Genomic DNA, 19,317 nt, shown 5'->3' on the forward strand with positions numbered 1-19,317 from the left:
ATGACAAAACTCATTTGGAGCAGTCCCACACCGGGTGCAGCTCAGCAAAAACACCCTGATGCACATCAGCCACGTTCCAGACCCGCAGGTCTGGCAGGCAGCCGTCACGAGAACGTGGAGCACGTAACTACAGAGAAGGGTTTAGATGTGTCTGATCTAAACCCCAAAGTGAAGCCATGAGGAATGGTTACGAATTGTGCTTGCAGGTATTTTTCCACAACATTCTAGCCTATGCATAATAAAACCAACGTTAACAAAGAGAATGCGTAACCACGTAAGTAGAAAGAGTCATACAGGGAGGTCACCAACCACTGCAGAGGTCCTCGGGTTGGTTTCTTTTCCAAGTAAACACACGTACACACATATTGCAGGTGTTGCTACTTCCAAAGGTCTCTTGCTTTTAACAAATTTTGCATACATGTTTCTTGAACCTCAGTATGTACATGCACAGCTAACGAGAATATGCACATCACACACCTATCCAGAATGACACATGTATACAAATTGTTAAAAGCAACGGAGCACACACAGTAGCAGAGGAGCCTAAGCCAAATATAGCTCCCAATTCCCAGTTGTTAGCAGCACATCAATCACAAAACGCCTTTGGAGAGGTTTTCAGTTCTTGGATTCAGCATACGAGTAAGTTTTTTACGAAAGTAAATGAAAAATGGGCCCAGTCATTTCCAAATTACAGAAATTTTGTCTTTCTAAAGAAGTTTTCCCTATGTCTAGCAATGACATGCTCACCAGCTCAAAGCAACTGACCCAAGAAACCGACTGTTCATTTAAGCAATTCATCACCACAGACTCACTGAAGGCCTTGTTGCTTTAGCATCATAACTAGTACTGTCAAGAAACTGAAAAAATAAAGCAGAATCACCTTACAATACAAATAGGCTTTGTCAATTATGCACATAAGTGTGCAGCAGAAAGTCTTCTGTTTAAGGCAAAGCATTCATAAACACAAATACTAATATAATGAAATAGAAATCAGCAAAGTGAGAAAAATAAAATTTTGTGGTCTTTTTAACTTGGAGAACTTCAGTAAAAGCTATACAGAATATGCAATGTGATCTTTGACCATGGAGAACACATGCACTTATTCAAGAGAACAATCCCACTGACATCATAAGTAAACTCATGAAAGATTTGCATGATAAGTGCAGGATTATGGACTGAATCTCACAATTAAGGTTCGTAGGTCACAACTGCTTTCTCCCAAGCCATCGACTGTGCCCCTGCGGACACCACTGGGCAAGACCAAGGCCCAGGGAGAAAAAAGAATAACTAAAAAATAAAAAAACCCCACATCTCTGCAAAGAGGCTGAGTATAGACTCACTCTTGAGTGTTTTTACTAACTTAGGAAGCAGGACTCTTGACACACAGACATGCATACCTGCACAGCAGCCCCAAAACAAGCTGCAAACCAACATTTACAAGGTAAGGATGTCAGTGCTGACTCTGACCATAATACCCTTAAATGCAAGAACCTTGTCATTTACATACAGCTACTCTGAGTACAATTCACAAATATACAAGTTAATCTTTATAAGCAAAACCAGACCATGCACAGCAGGATTAAATTACCTTTGCATTATTGCAAGATTAACTGGGTTCTAAAAATACTGTAAGAGAACCACACTGTTTTGGCTTAAATTGACATATAAAAATTTCTTTGATATGAATTACACACTACATAATTAACAAGTTCATGAATGTATTTGAGCTTAAAGTATTTCAATGAAAACACAAGAAAAAGGTAATAGGATAACAACTACATTGGGTTACTGTTGTTACATTGATATTTCCTCCCCACATAACCTTTATGACCTAATAACAATGTATTTCTAGAAATGCATTACTCTTCAGGTAAATAAATATCATGAACTAAAATGAGAAGACATTCTCCTCACAGTTTGTTAAAACACATCTGTAACTAAGATTTTACAGTCAGTGTAAGAGTCGTACTCAGCACTGGTGGGAGTCTACAAAGCTCACACCATCCATGGTTCTAATACACTGCATTTGCTTTTCAGAATAAGGGCTCAAGACTTCAACTACTGTATTTTCAATAAAATAAACAAAACACAGCACAGTGACATAAAACACTGACGAGTTAACACTGAAATCCAGCCTGCTTATATACTCTGGCTGGAGGAAAAAAGCTTCATCCAAAATTGAAGCTAGGCAGGTTAACCATAAAAATAAGATACAGTTGTGGATCTACTGTCTTTTTCTAGCTCTGGTATGAAATCAGCTTCATTAAATCAATAAAAAGTTAATCTATTTATCTTAAAGAGCTATGAACCAAGTTATGAATGTGAGGGTGAACTCCTTCCACTTTTCACCAAAAGTTGAGATATTAATGTAAACAGATTATTTTATAGCTCAATATAATGAAGTCTTTGAACCCAAAAGTTTCTCCAATATTAATTAATGCTACGTTCCATTTACACACTACATCATGTAACTGTATTTTGTCACTACGTGCAAAAGAGATCCTGTAACAGCATTCTTCATTAAACTACTACATAAATGAAAAGGGCCTGGAGATCAACTGTATTTCATGTCTGAGATGACAAGTTTTGATACAACAAGTAATGTATTTGGTTGAATATATGATATGGTATTTGATCAGAAACATTAACTATCTTGCTGTATTCAGCATTGTGCAGAAAAACTTCTGCATATGGTAAGTGTAATGAGATTTTCTATTTGTACTGTACACTTAAGCTGCACTTTAATGATGCTCCTTTAAAATCTCAGTCTTTCCATGGTTTTAGGCTGCCTGACAAAGTTGCCTACAAAACAGCATATGCAACTTAATTGATGATTGACTGTCCTGTAAAACCTCTACAAAAAGAGAGTTGCTATCTCCACTGGAGCATTTAGGATAGAAATTACATACTGTAACTATACTTAGCTGTAAGAAAACTGAATCATAAACAATTGAGAGTCACTCAACAACAGGCTATGATGCTACAAAACTACTTCACTGTGACCTAGAAAATCCAGGCTTGCCCTCCCACAGATTTCCATCAGTGTTATTAAGCGAAGCACAGCAGCCCCATACAAGCTGATTCAAATGAAACTAAAAATTGCTAAAGTTGAAACTAAGCTATTTCCCTGCTAACAGTGAAATGCTGAAAACCAGAATTGAAGCATGCAGAAGAAAACAGAGGGTGGAAAAAAAATGGGGTTGGAAACGGGGAGTGTCAGGAATCCAGAGGACAGAAAAGAGCTCATTCCACCTAGCAGTGTCTTGAAAGGGCAATCACAAGGGAAAAAGGAAAAAAAAAATTGACCCTTAAAGCTCCAACACCTACATGTACTCACCAAGTGGAGGGAAGCCCCGAGCAGGGCTTGTATCTCGACTGCTCTCACGGCTGGTATCACGACTGCACCCCTGACTCATGCTGGGTCGGGGGATACGACTGCTCCGTGCTAGCATGCAGCATGGAGAGTTTCAGAGAAGGTGAACAAGTTTAATGAGGACAGAAAGCTCAAAGTCAAGTCACATTTCTGTTAGTTATGGTAATTATTACATTAGTAATTACAATTTGCAGCAGCTTGCTCAGGCTCTTTACAAACCAACTACCTTACATGCTGAGCTGTGTTTGTGATGTGAAATTTCAGCAGCATTAATGTCTGGCTGACAGTCTGCTTTTTTCTTAAGCAATCCAAGTTTTGTTATTCAAGTAGAGCAGGAATCTTCAATCATTTAGGGAAGCTCTACTGTTGCAAAACAGATGAGGTTGAAAGAAACCCTTCCGGAATATTTCTTCCTTAATTATAAAAGAAACACCCTTCTGGAACAAAATAGCAGATGAAAATTTTTTTAAAGTAATCATAATACCAAAATCTATTTTTACATAGATTTGCCTTTCACAACATAGTTTTTTGAACAAATATCCTAAGGAAAAAAGAAGGTGTATGCATAGACTTGCAGAGATATCTTTCTCCAATGAAAGATACTGGGAAAAACATTAAGAACCTGAATACCTGAAAGACAGGTTAAAAAGTGATTTGAATTTTAATAGAACAGTAGCTTCAGATATTTAACAGAAGCTAACTTCTGCTCTTCAGACATTTCTAAAAACTTATCTTTATGGTTTTATGTGCATACTGATTGAGATATATGCACACTTCAGGGGAGCTTTAAACTATATTCTTTAGTTTGACAAAACCCTACACGCTTGCAGACGTTTGAGACCGTATGTGCTTTTAAAATGTTTGCAGAAAGCTATTTAGCAAGCTTTATGCCTGGTAAAGAATACAGTATTTTCTCAGGGCAAAAACCAGCAGTTAATTGTCAGGAGAATTTAATGACAAGAGGCATTTCCCTTGCTGTTTTGAAAAAGTAGTAGCATATTTCAAGTGTTCAGGAATTGCTGTTAAGGAATTTTCTCAGGCACAGAATAAAACCTAATCTACCAGCTTTGATGAGAACACAGCAGAGGTACATATGCATAACATGAACGTGCTAACACTTTGACTGTATCCTCATATTTATAAAAATAATGTAATTTGCATGCTTCAGAATATATATATATATTCTTATAAATCTCCATTGGTTTGTATACAGAACTTAAAAGCCTAGACTCAAGATGAAATTCCTCTACAGGGCTTCAGTGCTCTCACATACACTGGATATATTAGCATCCTTCAAGCAAAACAGTACAGAACAAAATAGAAACCTTCATATTTAGACTTTAAAATTCAAATAGAGACTTCTGCCAGATTTTTGCTTTGTCAAATCCCTCCCAGTTTTGCAAAACCCAGTTCGCATCTCTCAGAAGAATTAATGGTTCTGATGGTTGACCTCTGATGTCAGACAATGCAAGATGAGCTATTAACCAAGCTGATTAGATCACCATAATGTCTCATGGTACGGGGTTAGATGGTCTTACAATAAATAAGACAGACTAAATTATAAGAACTGGATGAAATTAGGGTCCATGAGTACAATAATCGCATCTCAGATGTACAAGGGAAAAAGCTTACAGGTGAACTACAGGTAAAAGTAACACTGAAGTTCTTCACACAAATACTTGGCTTGAAATTGCAGACTGTCTACAAGCAAACTTCTCATTCTTGGGCCTCATGCTTAGATGTAAATAATGGCAGCCTTAACATCAGGTTTGCACAAGCAGTCATTTCTCTTATGCAGAAATGATCTGCCCATCTTTTCTATAATACAACCCTACTAAAACCAGTAAAGGCTCTTTAGAGAGGGAGAGATGTGAATGATTAAAAAAATTGATGGATGCACACAATAGATTCTCCTTCCATACCAGCTAACAGCAGCAGCATGAAGGATGACGAAAATGCACTTTAACTGCATGAGGACACAGTAGTAGGACAATGCTACACATGAAGCATAATACTGACTGCACAAACCAAACACTGGGTACTTCAGGATTAATGGTCAAATAAAAGGGTTGTATGTTACTGGATACAAAAGAAAATCAAGAAAAAGAAATTGATTGAAAGGAACTGAAGGATGAGTCTGTTGTGGACTCCCAGGCACCTGCCTCACACTTTCACCACTGTGTTGTGTAGAGAAGATTTTGTATCAGCTACTCAGACTATTTCCTTTAGACACTGCCAGCAGTAAAGGCCAGCAGTGTTGTCATTTAAGTAAGTGTCTCACACTGTGACAGCCTGTCTCTGCAGCACAGGGAGCAAAAGCAGAGAGAACAGACACAAGTCTCAATTTGAGAATTCTAAACCCCCAAAAGCTGGACAGAAATCAAGTGAATGAGTAGCAAAATGGATTAAGAGGAGTAGGCAGCATGAAAGTAGACAGTGTGTCCGCAGCCAGCTCTGCTGTGAGAAAGTCTAGGACAGGATAAGGACGGGTTGTTTTCAGTAACATTCCAACTTTCTAATGTGTACTGTACAACTAAGTTTTACCAATTTCATCTGGAAAGTCAGAGCACTTGGACATGGCTCACACCATTATTAAAACACACTATTAAGCTGTCTTACGCCAGTGGAACTCAACAGATGCAAATATCACCAGCAGAACATGAAAGTGCCCCTGTTTACCAGTCTACCACTTGGAAGAAACTTGTATTTCATTAGGGTGTGAATTCTAATGATTCTTAAGTGGAGACTAAAAATCAGCAGAGACTTTCTTACATCAATACCAGCATTTTAAAGAGTTTGAAATTCTGCCAAACAGCCAAAGGAAAGCTCTGCAGTGGGGAACACCCAGTCAAGGCAAGTCAAGAACTGCCTTCAGATCTCCAGTAAACATGCACAGCATAATCCCAACCAGAAAGAGTGCTGCTGCATGAAACTGACAGCTGTGCCTTCACCACTTTCTGGAGAATGGCTACCTTGAATCTGTCACTTCTTTCAGATCCAGCTGTGCCACACAATCTGCAGAGCATTCAACAGAATTAACTTCAGGCTGATAATTTTCAATCCATGGAAAATGGACATCACCCGTTTGAGCAGATGATCTCCTTCAAAGGGCCCAAAGAAAAGCTCAGAATTAAGTGCACTGTACTCCTCCTTCCCAACAGGGTATCATCACTAGCCAATCTCACTGAGCAGACAGCAGAGGCAAGCTTAATACTGAAGTGTCACAAGCAGAGCCATATAGGTGACCCCACAAGACCTCAGCAGGCTGAATGTGCTTTGTTGTGCTGCCTCTGGGAAAACAACATAACTTATCAAGGTTCCCAGCACACAGAAGGAATCTGCTTTATGGATACCTGTAGTCATGTCATCATGGAAATAAAAGCTAGCAGCAAGCTACTGATCCTAACAGGCATCCACATGCAAAGGGCTCTATTATTGCTACTGCCCCAGGAGAGCCTGAAAAACTCCAGTGGATGGTTTCTGTATTTGGAATCAAGGTGAGTGGGAGTCTATTTAATGAAATGAACAAACAAAATAAAATATCAAAGAAATACAGAGACTGAAGCAACACAATAAGAAAGCATAAAATACTGTTAGCTACTATGTTACAAAGGAATAAATACAATGGTATACAGCTGACAGCTCAAAAGCTATCTCCATCTGGGTCAGTATCACAACTTTCAGGATCCAATAAATAGACAGAATTTCTGCAGCTGAACAGGAAAGTGTCAGACACTCCTGTTCCCATAACAGCTCAACCCTGGCTGTGTCCATCAACCTGGCGGAAATGGGTGAAAGCCACACATCTGATACATGTCAGAGCTCTCTCCCACTCTCAAAGAACAAGCACTGATTGTGTTCTCAGGGAGCACATCAGAGAAATGAGATACAAATTACTCTTTCAAAAGAATTCAAGGCTCCTGTAATGTACCTGAAAGCAGGAAACCCAAGAGTGAGGATTTCACACAAGGCAATTTCCCTTCAGGTGCACAAGAATGTTTCAAATCAGACCACACAACATGATGATCAGTTTAAGCATGTTTCATGGTACCATCCACCATTCTTTGCTTCCTCCTAAAAATCAATGCCCTTCTACACAGTGATAGCAGAACGATTCTCTCTAGTATTTGGGAGGCTTTACATTTTAAAAGCAACGAACAGAAAAGCACAATGTATTCATATAGAGGCCATAAAATAGATCAGACATGAGAAGAACACAATTTGGAAAAGCAGTCACAATGAATATGCAGTGTTTTTTATGAATCATAACGGCATATACACTCAGGTGCTTTAAATTCATTTCAGTATACTGGAAAGAATGAATAAAATACTTCTTTATTACAACCTCCTCTAAAAAAAATGCAGCTCAAATGTAAAACATAAAACTATTGCTAAGGCAATAGGTATAAATTTAATTGCCAACAGTAAGGCTATAATTTCAATAAATTTCAATCTACTAGTGAAGCCTTGGACATAAAAAACAATTTAGTATTAATATCATTTAAAATGTTCTTCTACATTAGCTTCAAACCTATAAAATAATTTCTACTAAAAAATGAAAGTGTTCAGACAGCACATTGAATACCTTTTCACTTCAACTCAGATACACAAAATTTTATATATATGATATTTACTCACCTGACTTAAAAAAAAAGTCTGCTGAAAAATTTGAAAATAGAAACTATTACAGAATATTTACATAACAGTCACTGAGAGAAGAGTATCAAAAGCAGAACAGTTAATGCATACCTCTAAAACATGGTCTAAGAACATGGCTCCAGGATATTAAGGATGAGAGAAGCAAACCATTTAAGATGCAAATTTTCTAAAATAATCCAAGAAGGTGCTTTTTGCCCTTAATTCCAAGTGACTGTGAAGACTGCTCAACTCATTTTAGGACTAAGCTTACATGAGGTCTTTTTGCTGTGATGGTTATTCACAACAATTGTTCCTGCTTCCTGATCTAATAACATTGCTCATGTTGAATTTCAAACAGAAAACACATCATGACATCTTTAGGCTTACTTTGAAACCATGAACTCAACCTGGAAAATTAAAATTACTCTCCTATAAACCACAATCACATTAACTTGTCAGCTGAAAACCTCAGCAGAATAACAGTAACATGAACAGTTTCCTCATCAGCAGGAAAGCCCCTCCTTCAAGCAGGCTGGCCAGCCTGTCACTGCAGTGACTGTTCTTACCTAGGCCTATTCTGTTGGGACTCGTCTCCCGACTGCATCCCTGGCTCCGAGGAATCTTGCTGCGCTTCTCTGAGGATGATGGCACTGCCTGGACTCTGGATGTTCCACTGCTCAGGCCACCACCATAGGAGCTTCCTAAGAGCTTACCCGGAGAACTAGACCGGCTACCAGCTAGAAGAGAACCAGAAATAAGGAAAAAACAATTAAACCCCCCCCCAAGATTTTAAACACACTGACAGCAAAACTGGAACACAATCAGCTCTATGTAAGAATTTAATCCAAATCGCTCAGAAAACTAATGGGAGTGTTCCCTACAAGCCTTCAACAAGACTGAGGAAAGCCTGTGGACAATGAACACTGACATCAGCAACTCTGTGCTGCCCACAGAGATCAAGCCCAAAGCAGACACTGCAGCGTATGAACACCCCAGCTGGCTTTAGCAGAGCTTGTGGAGGTGCTGGAGCAGCCTTGCTGCAGCTGCAAGGGATTCCCAGCCTGCCTCACCTCCTCACAAAGCAACACCAACCAGGCTGTGTGCAGAGCTGTGCTGCAGTGCTTCTGGCACAGGTCACGTGCTGCAAAGCAGCTCAGGCAGCTTTGTGATACACTGCAGTGGTGGCATTGCTTTTCTGCAATAATTCAGGGAAGGAAAACAAAAAAATCCACCACATCTGAACAGATCAGCACAATAATGGGTAAATCACATGAGCCTCTCACATTTGTAGAGATGCTGGCTTACTTAGGTCTGGCTGGTTAAACCTAAGCTATTTTTCAGATGATGAAAATTTTTAGCAAGTTGAATAGTTGGCCTGTTTTATTTTTCCTTGTCTCTTTGAATAGTCCATGGCAACTTCGCATTTCTTCTAAGCCATTTGTTTGCAAGAGAATCTACTAACCAAGATTTATCTTCATATTTACATGCCAGCTGCAGTAGATATTTCTATCTGAAACACTCTTGCTGGCTAACTCAATGAGATGACTAACACTTTTTTTTATTGCTGTGAGTCTTCATTTGGTAAGTCGCTTGAAAATTAAGTAATGCTAGATTAAAGGCAATCATAAATAACTGTAAGAGTAATAGACTGACTTTTTTTTTTTCTTCAGGTATGTCAGTCCCTGAAAATCTGCTGTTGCAATTTCTGACATTCAATTTACTTGCTGAAACAGCCAAGAAAAGTATATTTGAAAAGGTTGCAAGAACATACTCAGGCAAGCTCACATTTTGAACCAATATTTGTGCTGATTTCTTTCTGAAATGCATCTACACATCTCACAAAAATTTCATTTCCAGATACTATTACAACTAGTAGGAGTTCAAGACTGTTCTTCTGTCTTAATTTAAGAAGATATGCAACTCTATTAGTCTCATAAACAATACCATAGCACATGTATTATTTTAACCTACTTGCCCCCTCCAATTTCTTGGCCAGAGCCATTCTGAACCAATCAAATATACTCCAATATTGTATGTGGTACTGGCTCCATTCTCCCCACCCCAAAGTGACAGGTGCCAGTCTTCCACACAGCACCACGATCTAAAAGTCACCTCACTGATGTCAGCAGGGACATACTGAAGTAACTGAGAGAAGAATTCAGCCCCGGGGTTTGAGCTGCAGCAGTGAGCCAGCTTCAACATCAGAGTGTACACTCACCATGTTTGACTACAGGGAGAAAGCAAAATCACCTGCCATACACATTTTTATTTATGACTTCAAGAAAATGCTTTTTAAGTCTTACAGTTAGGAGAGAATGAGGGAAGCTAAAAGCTTAGCAGTTAAAAAATGTGAAGGAAATAACGTGAAAAAGCAAGAAAGGGAAAACGTTTCTTACCACCAGCAGGATTAGCTGATCTGGATCCTTGATTATGAGGGCAGACCAAGGGACAGGCAAAAAGTGGATTAAAAGACAGCAAGACAATACAGCGTTCAGCATGCGATTTGTGCTATACACAATACAGACAGATTTATTTACAAACATGTCACTCCTAAAGCCTCTGCAGAATGCAGTGAGTTAATGTGCAGATGCAACTAAACTTCCCAAGGTTGACCAGCTTCTCAGCAAAATGTCAACCAAGACACCAAGACCCAAATTCTGCTCTAAATTGCACCCCAACCCAGTCTGCGAAATTACAACATGGTTATTCACTGTGTGGGCATGGAGAATTTGGTTCTGTGACCAACTCATTATATTTGATTTCATAAATTATTCCATGCAACGTTTGGTGTAAGGACAAAGATCACATCTGGTTGGGCTAGGCTGGAAACTCAGCAAACTAGACCAAGGCAGCAGGTCCAGATATGACCATCCTAAATCTTCATAAGGCATTCTATAGTAATATTAGATCCATAATCTTTGAAACCTTTAAAGAATGTTTAACTATTCTTTAAATACTTCTGAGACTTGTCTCATCTGGTCTGACCATTTTTCCCCAAACTAAGTTTAGGGAAAAAAGGACACTTCTGGCCTTGGATCAGTTTTAGGTTCAACACTGAAGAAATCAATTTACATTAGCATCCCAAAGCCCAAATATATCCTTATGACCTCAATGTAAAGATTTCCATTTGGCCCCATGCTCAATACACTATGTCTTTCTGCAGTTCTCCCAGCCTAACACAAGGCTATAAACTGCTTTTTCATCCCTCCAGCATGACAGAGCAAAGCAATGAAAGAATGAACAGAGAAGGGCTCTCAAATAGGGGTACATAGCAAGACAAGTCCTCAGAACAGACAGGTCCTTCCACAAACCCAATCTTCTATTCACAAGGCTGAGGTCCTCATAACAGGGAGTTTCTCCCTCCCTCCGGTTCTTTTTTAAAATCTGAGTGACAAAATTCTCCCCAGATACACATGACAAATATGCACCAGCACCATATGTGTGGCTCCTAGGAGAAAACCATGCCTTGCCAGGAAGCCAGAGAGCGCAGATGTGTCATGTGAATCAAAACAGAAACCTTTTTCTCATATCTACAAAAAATAGGTAATGTCCTATTTTCAACTATGCCAAACCCCATTAATTTTAGACAGCTCACGTGTTCACACATACAGAAATAGTGTCACATAAGCAGGAGAAGCTTGGCAGGGCAAGCAGTCAGCTACAGGCACAGGGGGTGTCTCAGCAGGACCCAGTGCCAGTTATTTAGAGCTACACATCACAGCGACATGAAATTCTGCTGCACGACTGGTAAAAAAAGGCAGCAACTAAGCACTCAGATTTGGGGCCCTGTTTCTCAGCAGGAGCACACACTGGCTAGGTGGGGATCCGTTTTATTACGTGTCCAAAGTGAGCCCAATTCTCTGCTGATGCTACTGTAATTCAAGAGAAACATATTAATAACTCTTTGCTCTGCTCCCCCAGGAATAAAGCAGTTCTTACGCTGGGACTGGGAAACTACTTTAGCCCGGCTGCGGCCTCGAGTATCAGCAGGGGTTGAGGTGACGCTTGTGGCACTGCCAGAGCTCTGTCTCCTGGTACGAATCCGACCTGCAGGAATGCAAAGACAAAAAGACTGTTAACAAGTTTCTTATAAAGGCAGCAGCAGCATCTAACACACTATACACACAATTACCCAGTGTACAAAAGAAATTTACTGGGAGAGGCAACACCTTTCATGAGGCTGGCTGAGATGCAGGGGAGGGAGTAGAAACAGCCACGGTCCATGAGTCCAAAAACTTCTTTGCTTTCTGTAATGCTATCAGCCAGTTTAATTTAAAAATATTACCTCTCTATAGCCTTTGCTCCTTGTTCTATAGTAGCTTCTTTACAGAGGATCAACAACAAAAAATTTCAGCTCTCCTAAATGCAGCTTCCTGTATCAAATTATTACTTTCTGACAAGGTGATCACCCTTTCAGAGACAGATGTAACAGATGCCCTCCCAAATTCCATCACTGGGATTTCCAGCTAGCTGTCTGGTGCTTTATATCCTGCTCCACCTGCGCAGGCTGGCATGCACTCCTGTGACAGTCTGTCAACGTAGTCTGATCACACTTTTATTTCAGGCTCATTGAATTTTTCCTGCTGTTTACAGATCCCTCACATTTATCCAGAGATCAGTGTAACTTTACTTGTAATGGAGAGCCCTATTTAACACAATCAGTGAAGAGGAAAACAGATTCTGTTTGCCTTCTCTTTATTTAAGCAGAGAATGGATATAAAGTCTCAAAGTGTTCTTGGTCCTTGTTCTGTCCTTTCCTCATGAAAAAGCCAAAGAAATTTGAGCTAGGAAAGCTTACAGGGTCATCGGCTCATCACCTTCCCGGGGCAGGGCTGTTTCCTACAGCATGTTCTTTCCAGTGCTAAGCTTCAATTATCTGTCTCTAGTTAACGGGAAAGAAATGGTAATTAAGAGTAACACAAAGAAAGCCTCTACCAACACTTTTCAACACGTCAGTTCTTAGCCAAATCTGAAGTTTTTTTCTCAGGACCCATGCCAGTGCTATCCTGCATTCAGAGGATGACTTCAAGTTTCAGGCACAATAACGAAGGGAAAAAACCCACCACAGGTAAGAGAAGAGTCTAGACAACTGCACCCACTGGTTACAGATACTCATCTCCTCCCCTCAGTCTCCTCCATAAGCATACAGAGAAATATGAACAGGGAGACACACACTTCTGACCCAAAAAAACCCACTTCACAGAAGGCACACACGCAGGACAAGACAATGGCAAGTAGCCCAGACGGAGTGATTGGGAGCTGTGTTCCTTCTCTGAGCTCTCAAAATATTCATAACATGTTCTGCAAGCTTCTGCTAGACACAGTGACAAGGAGATGCCTAACTTTGAGAAAAAAGGGTAAATTTGTTTGCAAGGGGAAAAGCCTACAAGACAGTTCTACTTCAAACCCTCCACCAGCACCTAGTTTTAAAACAGCTCAGTAGGCAAAGTACAGGTATGTACCTTCAAACGATTGTTTATAGACAAGACACAGAAGGAACCATCAACATAAAACAAACAAAGCTTTTTAGCCACTGGCTCAGCTGAACAAACTCTGAGCACACCCAAGTGGGTCCAACAGCCATAAAACTGGCTGCTGATGTCTCCTTTACCACGAGCAAGGCTGCAGATTCCTCTCCTCTAGGGCATTCTTGCCCCTTACAAAGGGTCAGCCTGATGCACCACCAGAGGCAGCTCTAGAGCTCTCTGCCAGCCTGATCCCACCTCATGCAAGCCTGGCACAGCTACACACAGATGAGCAGAGCCACTCTGCCACTTGCTAACAAGGAATGGACCCAAAGCCTGACACAGGCTGGCTCCAAGGCAGGCGGGCATGGGGAAAGAGGCAGACAGACATCGCTCTCCTCTCACAAGCCTCAAGGCTTCCCTTCACTTCTATCAGGAGGGCATCATAGTAGGACAAGTAGTTAAACCTGACCAGTCTTGGAAACCAGTAATGCAATTCCTTTACATCCTTCCAGAAGGCCAATGGGAGGCCTTGGCATTGCAGGCAGTGCTAGGGGGAAATCAAACTGAAATTCAACACTACACACAGTAACAGGCAGTACCGGAAGACACATTTAGTGATGTGTGTGGGCCACAAATGGGTGAGAAGGGACTGATGTCTACTCCTCTTACACAAAGGCCCCTTAAGATCCTCAGAATTTCCTGGATTTTTCTGCATCTACAAAAAGCTTTTTTTTATTTTTTCTTGCATCTTCATCAGTAGGTGACTAAGAAAGGGAAAACTGGCATGTGTCACTCTTCCACCTTAAGAAATACAAAGCCTAAAAGAATATATAAAGAGATTAGCTGAGATTAGCTTCTGAAACCAATTCTAGAGGCTTTAAAAAAATAAAACTGAACTAACACATCAAACTTAATTGACATGTGATTATCAGCAAGATTGGAAACTGAGAACTCAGCCCTATTTTGAAACCCCTGAGGGCTGGTGGACAGATTCCTACCAACTTCAGCAGTTTCTGAATGAATGAATGAATGACCAGGAACAAAATTCTGCTTCCTTTTGGACTGGTACATCTGCACACTGATTTAGGCCTGTTGGGTGTCAGAGAGAACAATGTGAGAGGAGAAGCTGTTCAGAGTCCCAAAACTGACACTGGTTTTCTCATCCTTTTAAAAATGCTGACGAGCATTTGAACTAACACTGCACTGGATTTGCATTGCGCAAATGGATTTTTAATATATATTATACCAAGTACAGCATGCATATATAGTAGTTAATCCATACAACCAAAACGTGTCTTCTACATTCCCCCAGGAATTTTGTTTGCAAACAAGAGTCTGCACTCACATCCAAGAGTTATTTGCACATAGGACTATGTGTGTGGCTTTATCTCTATCACTCTAACCCAGACAGAAAAACTAATTTCAAGCAGAACTGGAAACAGCATATCAAGGAAGTTATTTAGATTTTTTTGCTGTTACTAAATTCAAGCAAACACCTCCCCTCCCAAAACTTCTTTGTTTTCAAGTGGGTTTGTCTCCATATCTAGCTCAAACTACAGATGTAGCAATCCATATTTCATAACCATTATTTTTCTGCTGCTTCTAAAAGCATTACTGCATCCTAACAACAACAGCACAGCAAATGAACAGATAAAGACTGCCCCAACTAGTTTCCAAAAACCATAAAAGTATTTCCATAAAAAAGCCCTTGATCTAAATATGACATGTGACACATTGCTGTTGGTACAGAAAAGACTTTCAAAGACTCCACATAAATGCTTTGTATTAAGAAACCACTTCTGGATTTTTTAGGAGGTTTTAGTTGTATTTTTTAAAGTTATTGTCATTTTCACAACAATGGTTCAGAATCAACCCTGAAATGTCTAACAAATGCCTAAACCTAGAAAGGTTATTTTGGGATTTTTTTTAGAAAAGGAACAACAAAGGAAGATTCTATGATAACATTTGGCTTTACAAGAGGCTTCACCTGGCAGGTTGTTCTGAGCTCTCTGGGTGGATACTGCAGCATCCCCACCCCCAGCACTCAGAACAGTCATAGGCTTTATGACACTCTGTGTATTACACTGAAGAAAATGGTTTTCAAAGAGTCTAGAAACATTATATAACAGCTCCACAACTCAGTTTAATCAGTTCCATGCTGTGAATAGGGACACCTACAACCACAAAAGTTATACATGGATGCACTGGGACGATGATGGTCTCTCCAGGAACCAGGTTAATGCATTTAGGTTACCCAGCACTGGGGTTTTCATCCCATTTGGAGAAAAACATTCCTGAAAGAGCCTCTAGCCCTAGCTGTACCACTGCTAATTGACAAATGGACATGGAAGACACACAGTGATCAATTAAAAACATGCTTTATAGATAATCTTTAAAAAACTTTTTATAACTACCATCAGAATGGCTTCCATGCATATCTAGCACTTCTCCAATGTTAGAAAGACCTGACTCTGCACCATGATTTTCCATGAGAAGCACTTGATCCTTACTGGAAACCATCAGGCTGTGGTTGCCTCTGGGTTTTACACGAGATCTCCCTCCAAGGCAGAGGGCTCAGTGAACAACAGTCCACTTTGCCCTACACAAACAAACACAGCCAAATCAACTCAGCACTTGCAAAGGGATGGACCAAGAGGAGTAAGAAACCTACTACCTGAGCAGTTCCATGTAAGGTTCCACTGTCAGTCATCACTTTGAATCAAGTCTTGCCCTTAAGGACAGGGGAGAGCTTTAAGGCAGAGAAGAAAACAGGAATGGCGATTTCTTTAAACTTGTGTTGCTCCCAAAGCCTTTGATAATGCACTCAAGGTGTCCACCTGAGCCTAAGTCATCTGAAAACTGTAACAAACCCCATTTTATTGCCTTTCTGGTGAATATTAAAAATTGTGCCAATGACTGCAAACTGCTGATTTTGTTTTAAACCTGCCAGTTTCAGGTCAAACTAGCATTTGTGCTCGCCCCTTTGGAGAAAGGCTTGTCTGAAGGGCTTGACTTTATGCTTGCTTTGAAAAAAGGTAGCAGAAATGCTTTGAACCATTCTTCTTGACTGAAAGTCAGCATTATGCACCCTTTTAAAATATTCCTTGAAAAGCCATTTCATGATAAAATAATCAGAAACTTTTCTAAGGTTTCCCTTTAATCAGGTATAACAAACATGGCACAAATGCCACCTCCCTAGCACTAGCTGTGAACATCAAGACTATAATGGTTTCTCTCTTTTGAGCTTTCTGTGCATAAAGCCCTTAATGCAGTTCAAGAGATCCCCATACATGAAGGGTCTGGGCAATCAAGGCACACCTGTGCACTGCATGAAGACCTGCACAAACCTCACTGGCATACAGACTCACCTACCCTTCCATAAGGAAGTGCATTTCAACAGCATTTGCCAACTGGGATGTCACACTTAAAACCAAAGGGCTGATACTCAGCTCTTAGTTGGCATTCTTGCCACTGGCATCACCTACTCCATCTTGCTCCTTTGTTTGAGCTGCCTGACTCCAAACCAAACCACTGAGGAGAGCCAAGGGCAAAGCAGATGGGAACTGCCAAGTCCACACAATGCTGGCTCCAAGCTGAGGGGAATGAGCAGAATTTTACAATGTAGATACAGAAAGCCATGATGGGAACCAGACTGCAGATTTAATGTCAAGCTGAACCACACAAAAAGACACAGGAATTTTCTCTTAAATTACTTACTGGTGACCTGCAAAAAACCAAAACAAACCACTGGGGCAAAAGCGTAGATGACGTTTCTGCTCTATGTTCTGTTTCCTTCTGTTTCCAGAGCAAGAGGATGTTTTTCTCTTCCCCCACCCTCTTAAATTTTTACACTGATGTCAAGAATACAAAGTTTTGTCTTCCCTGTAGTTCCTGACTCAACCTGCAAGATCACAGAGTTGGCAGAAGACCTTACTCAGCTTCATCATTCAGTGTAGGACACAGTGAATCCTGAATAAAGGGTTTTTTTCCCTGACCTATCTCAAAGGAAAACAAAGATGAAGAGTTTCAAACAGTGATTAAACTCATTCTTGAAGTACTCTGGCTATAGTGTACTGTGTAGTTTTAATTCTCCCTGATCTTCCTTCTCAAAAAAGAGAGAATCATATGGCAAAAAGAAGATATAAGACTTGGTATTTAAGACTTAGGGGATAGCAAACTCACTTTCTGAAAGTTCAGCTTAATCTTCCCTGCCCCAAGCAACTTGCTGGCTCTCATCACAGATTTTTACCAAATCCAATCTGCTCCTAATGTAACTGAATCGAAAACAATAACCAAATAAAACACCCACCCTTTTGCATCATGACAATAAAGTATTTAATAAACTAAAAATAGAGGTATTCCACAGGGCAGCTGTTGTAACAGGCCTCTCCAAACATTATTATAGCCAAGGAGAGGATTGAAAGCTGCATATGGTATTTCATATAAAACTCTAAACCTTCAACATTTCAAATGTAGGCCAAAATAGATAGGTTTGAGAACTAAGAAGAAAGAAAGAAAGAAGAGAAAAGGTCAACCATTAAAACAAACAAACAAACAAAAGCTCTGTTATTACAATAACTTGGAATTTTCATCTAACTCAGTACTGATTCAGAAATACAGGTTTCAGGCCAACTTCATACTCCTTATCACTGACAGATCACAAAGCACAAATACTTCCTTCTCAAGATGCAGAGGTCAGTTCATCTCTTAACACTTAAGTACCATTTCCAAAAATGGTAGAGACCTTTCCCCCTAAATAATAACGCATCACTAATAGTAAGGAAAATAACACAGATGTCACAACAGCACAGTGGCACTTCTCAGACCACCACAGCCAAATACAAGCAGCTATCAAAGATACGAGCACAGTCCCACAGGACAGTAATAGATCCCTTGAAAAGAGACTTGCACTGGGAAAAAAAAGGCTTTGCTGGAGAGTGTGGTATCTTCATTCCGTGTAGAAAACATTCTTGTTTTCAACTCCTGTCTACCTCAGAAAAAGTGACTTCCCAGTGATCTTTTTTTTGCTGAAGAAATAAGAAATAAAGAACAAGTTTTGACAATGAGCCAGAAAAACAGACTGGGATCCTTCCCAAACTAGTAGGCTCAGTGTTCTAGTAAAAAAAGTCTTCCCTCCAACTGTCTTTGGTGTAAGCCTTCTCACTCAGACAGTTAACAACAAAAAGAGAGAGCTCAGGTTTAAAGAGGTTGACTGAATATTCCTTCCCTAGAGATCATTGTTTACTGTCCTCATTTTTCTGCCATGTGATCATCTCATTCAATTCTCTCACTGCCCAGTCTCTTCCCGAAAGCATTTGGCAGTTGTGGCCTGAGCTTTGGATGGAAAAACACAGAAAACCTTTACACATCAAGGAGAAAAGAAATCACAAGCCTTGCGTTGTTTGGGAGTTTTTTGGTTATTGTTGGGGTTTTTTTTAGTCTGTACATGGGTCACCTTCAACCAGAAGCAGTGCTTTTAAATAAAGAAAACCCACATAACAACTTAGTGACCAGAGTCATAAAAGCAGACTAATGGTTATTAGCAGGGAGGAGCTCAAAGAGAAAGTGAAAAATACCCCATGGCATCAAAATGAGCAGGACAACCATGCAACACTTCATGCAGGTCACCAGTGAACATGGATGAGAACCAGGTAACACTTTGAGAACAGAGACCAGGTAGGGTAGTACGACTGTGGACACACCTCAGTTACACAGAGAGACTGCTTACCCTCGGTTTTACTGGTAGTACCATCTTTAGGCAAATTAAAGAAAAATAAGGAAAGGGTTAATAGGGAAAAATCAGTAACATCAACAGAAGTGGGCACTATATATTAGCTA

The 19,317-nt window shown here is 40.1% G+C and overlaps 1 protein-coding gene across 42 annotated transcripts in view; it reads right to left on the minus strand.

Annotated features, from left to right (window-relative positions):
• The window catches only part of CLASP1 (cytoplasmic linker associated protein 1), a 173,814-nt gene that overhangs the window by 59,062 nt on the left and 95,435 nt on the right, over positions 1 to 19,317 (minus strand). For 12 of the 42 annotated variants that reach the window (XM_048310272.1, XM_048310291.1, XM_048310281.1 and 9 more), the window contains 6 exons: positions 19,208 to 19,231; positions 11,951 to 12,058; positions 10,408 to 10,434; positions 8,578 to 8,748; positions 8,012 to 8,032; positions 3,338 to 3,445 (listed from right to left, as the gene is read on the minus strand). In XM_048310272.1, the coding sequence (XP_048166229.1) occupies positions 3,338 to 3,445; positions 8,012 to 8,032; positions 8,578 to 8,748; positions 10,408 to 10,434; positions 11,951 to 12,058; positions 19,208 to 19,231 (459 nt within the window). The remainder of the gene's footprint in view (positions 1 to 3,337; positions 3,446 to 8,011; positions 8,033 to 8,577; positions 8,749 to 10,407; positions 10,435 to 11,950; positions 12,059 to 19,207; positions 19,232 to 19,317) is intronic. The other 30 variants (XM_048310310.1, XM_048310280.1, XM_048310309.1 and 27 more) reach the window with 11 other exon arrangements.

Source organism: Corvus hawaiiensis, chromosome 7, assembly GCF_020740725.1.
Source record: "Corvus hawaiiensis isolate bCorHaw1 chromosome 7, bCorHaw1.pri.cur, whole genome shotgun sequence".
Classification (NCBI taxonomy): domain Eukaryota; kingdom Metazoa; phylum Chordata; class Aves; order Passeriformes; family Corvidae; genus Corvus; species Corvus hawaiiensis.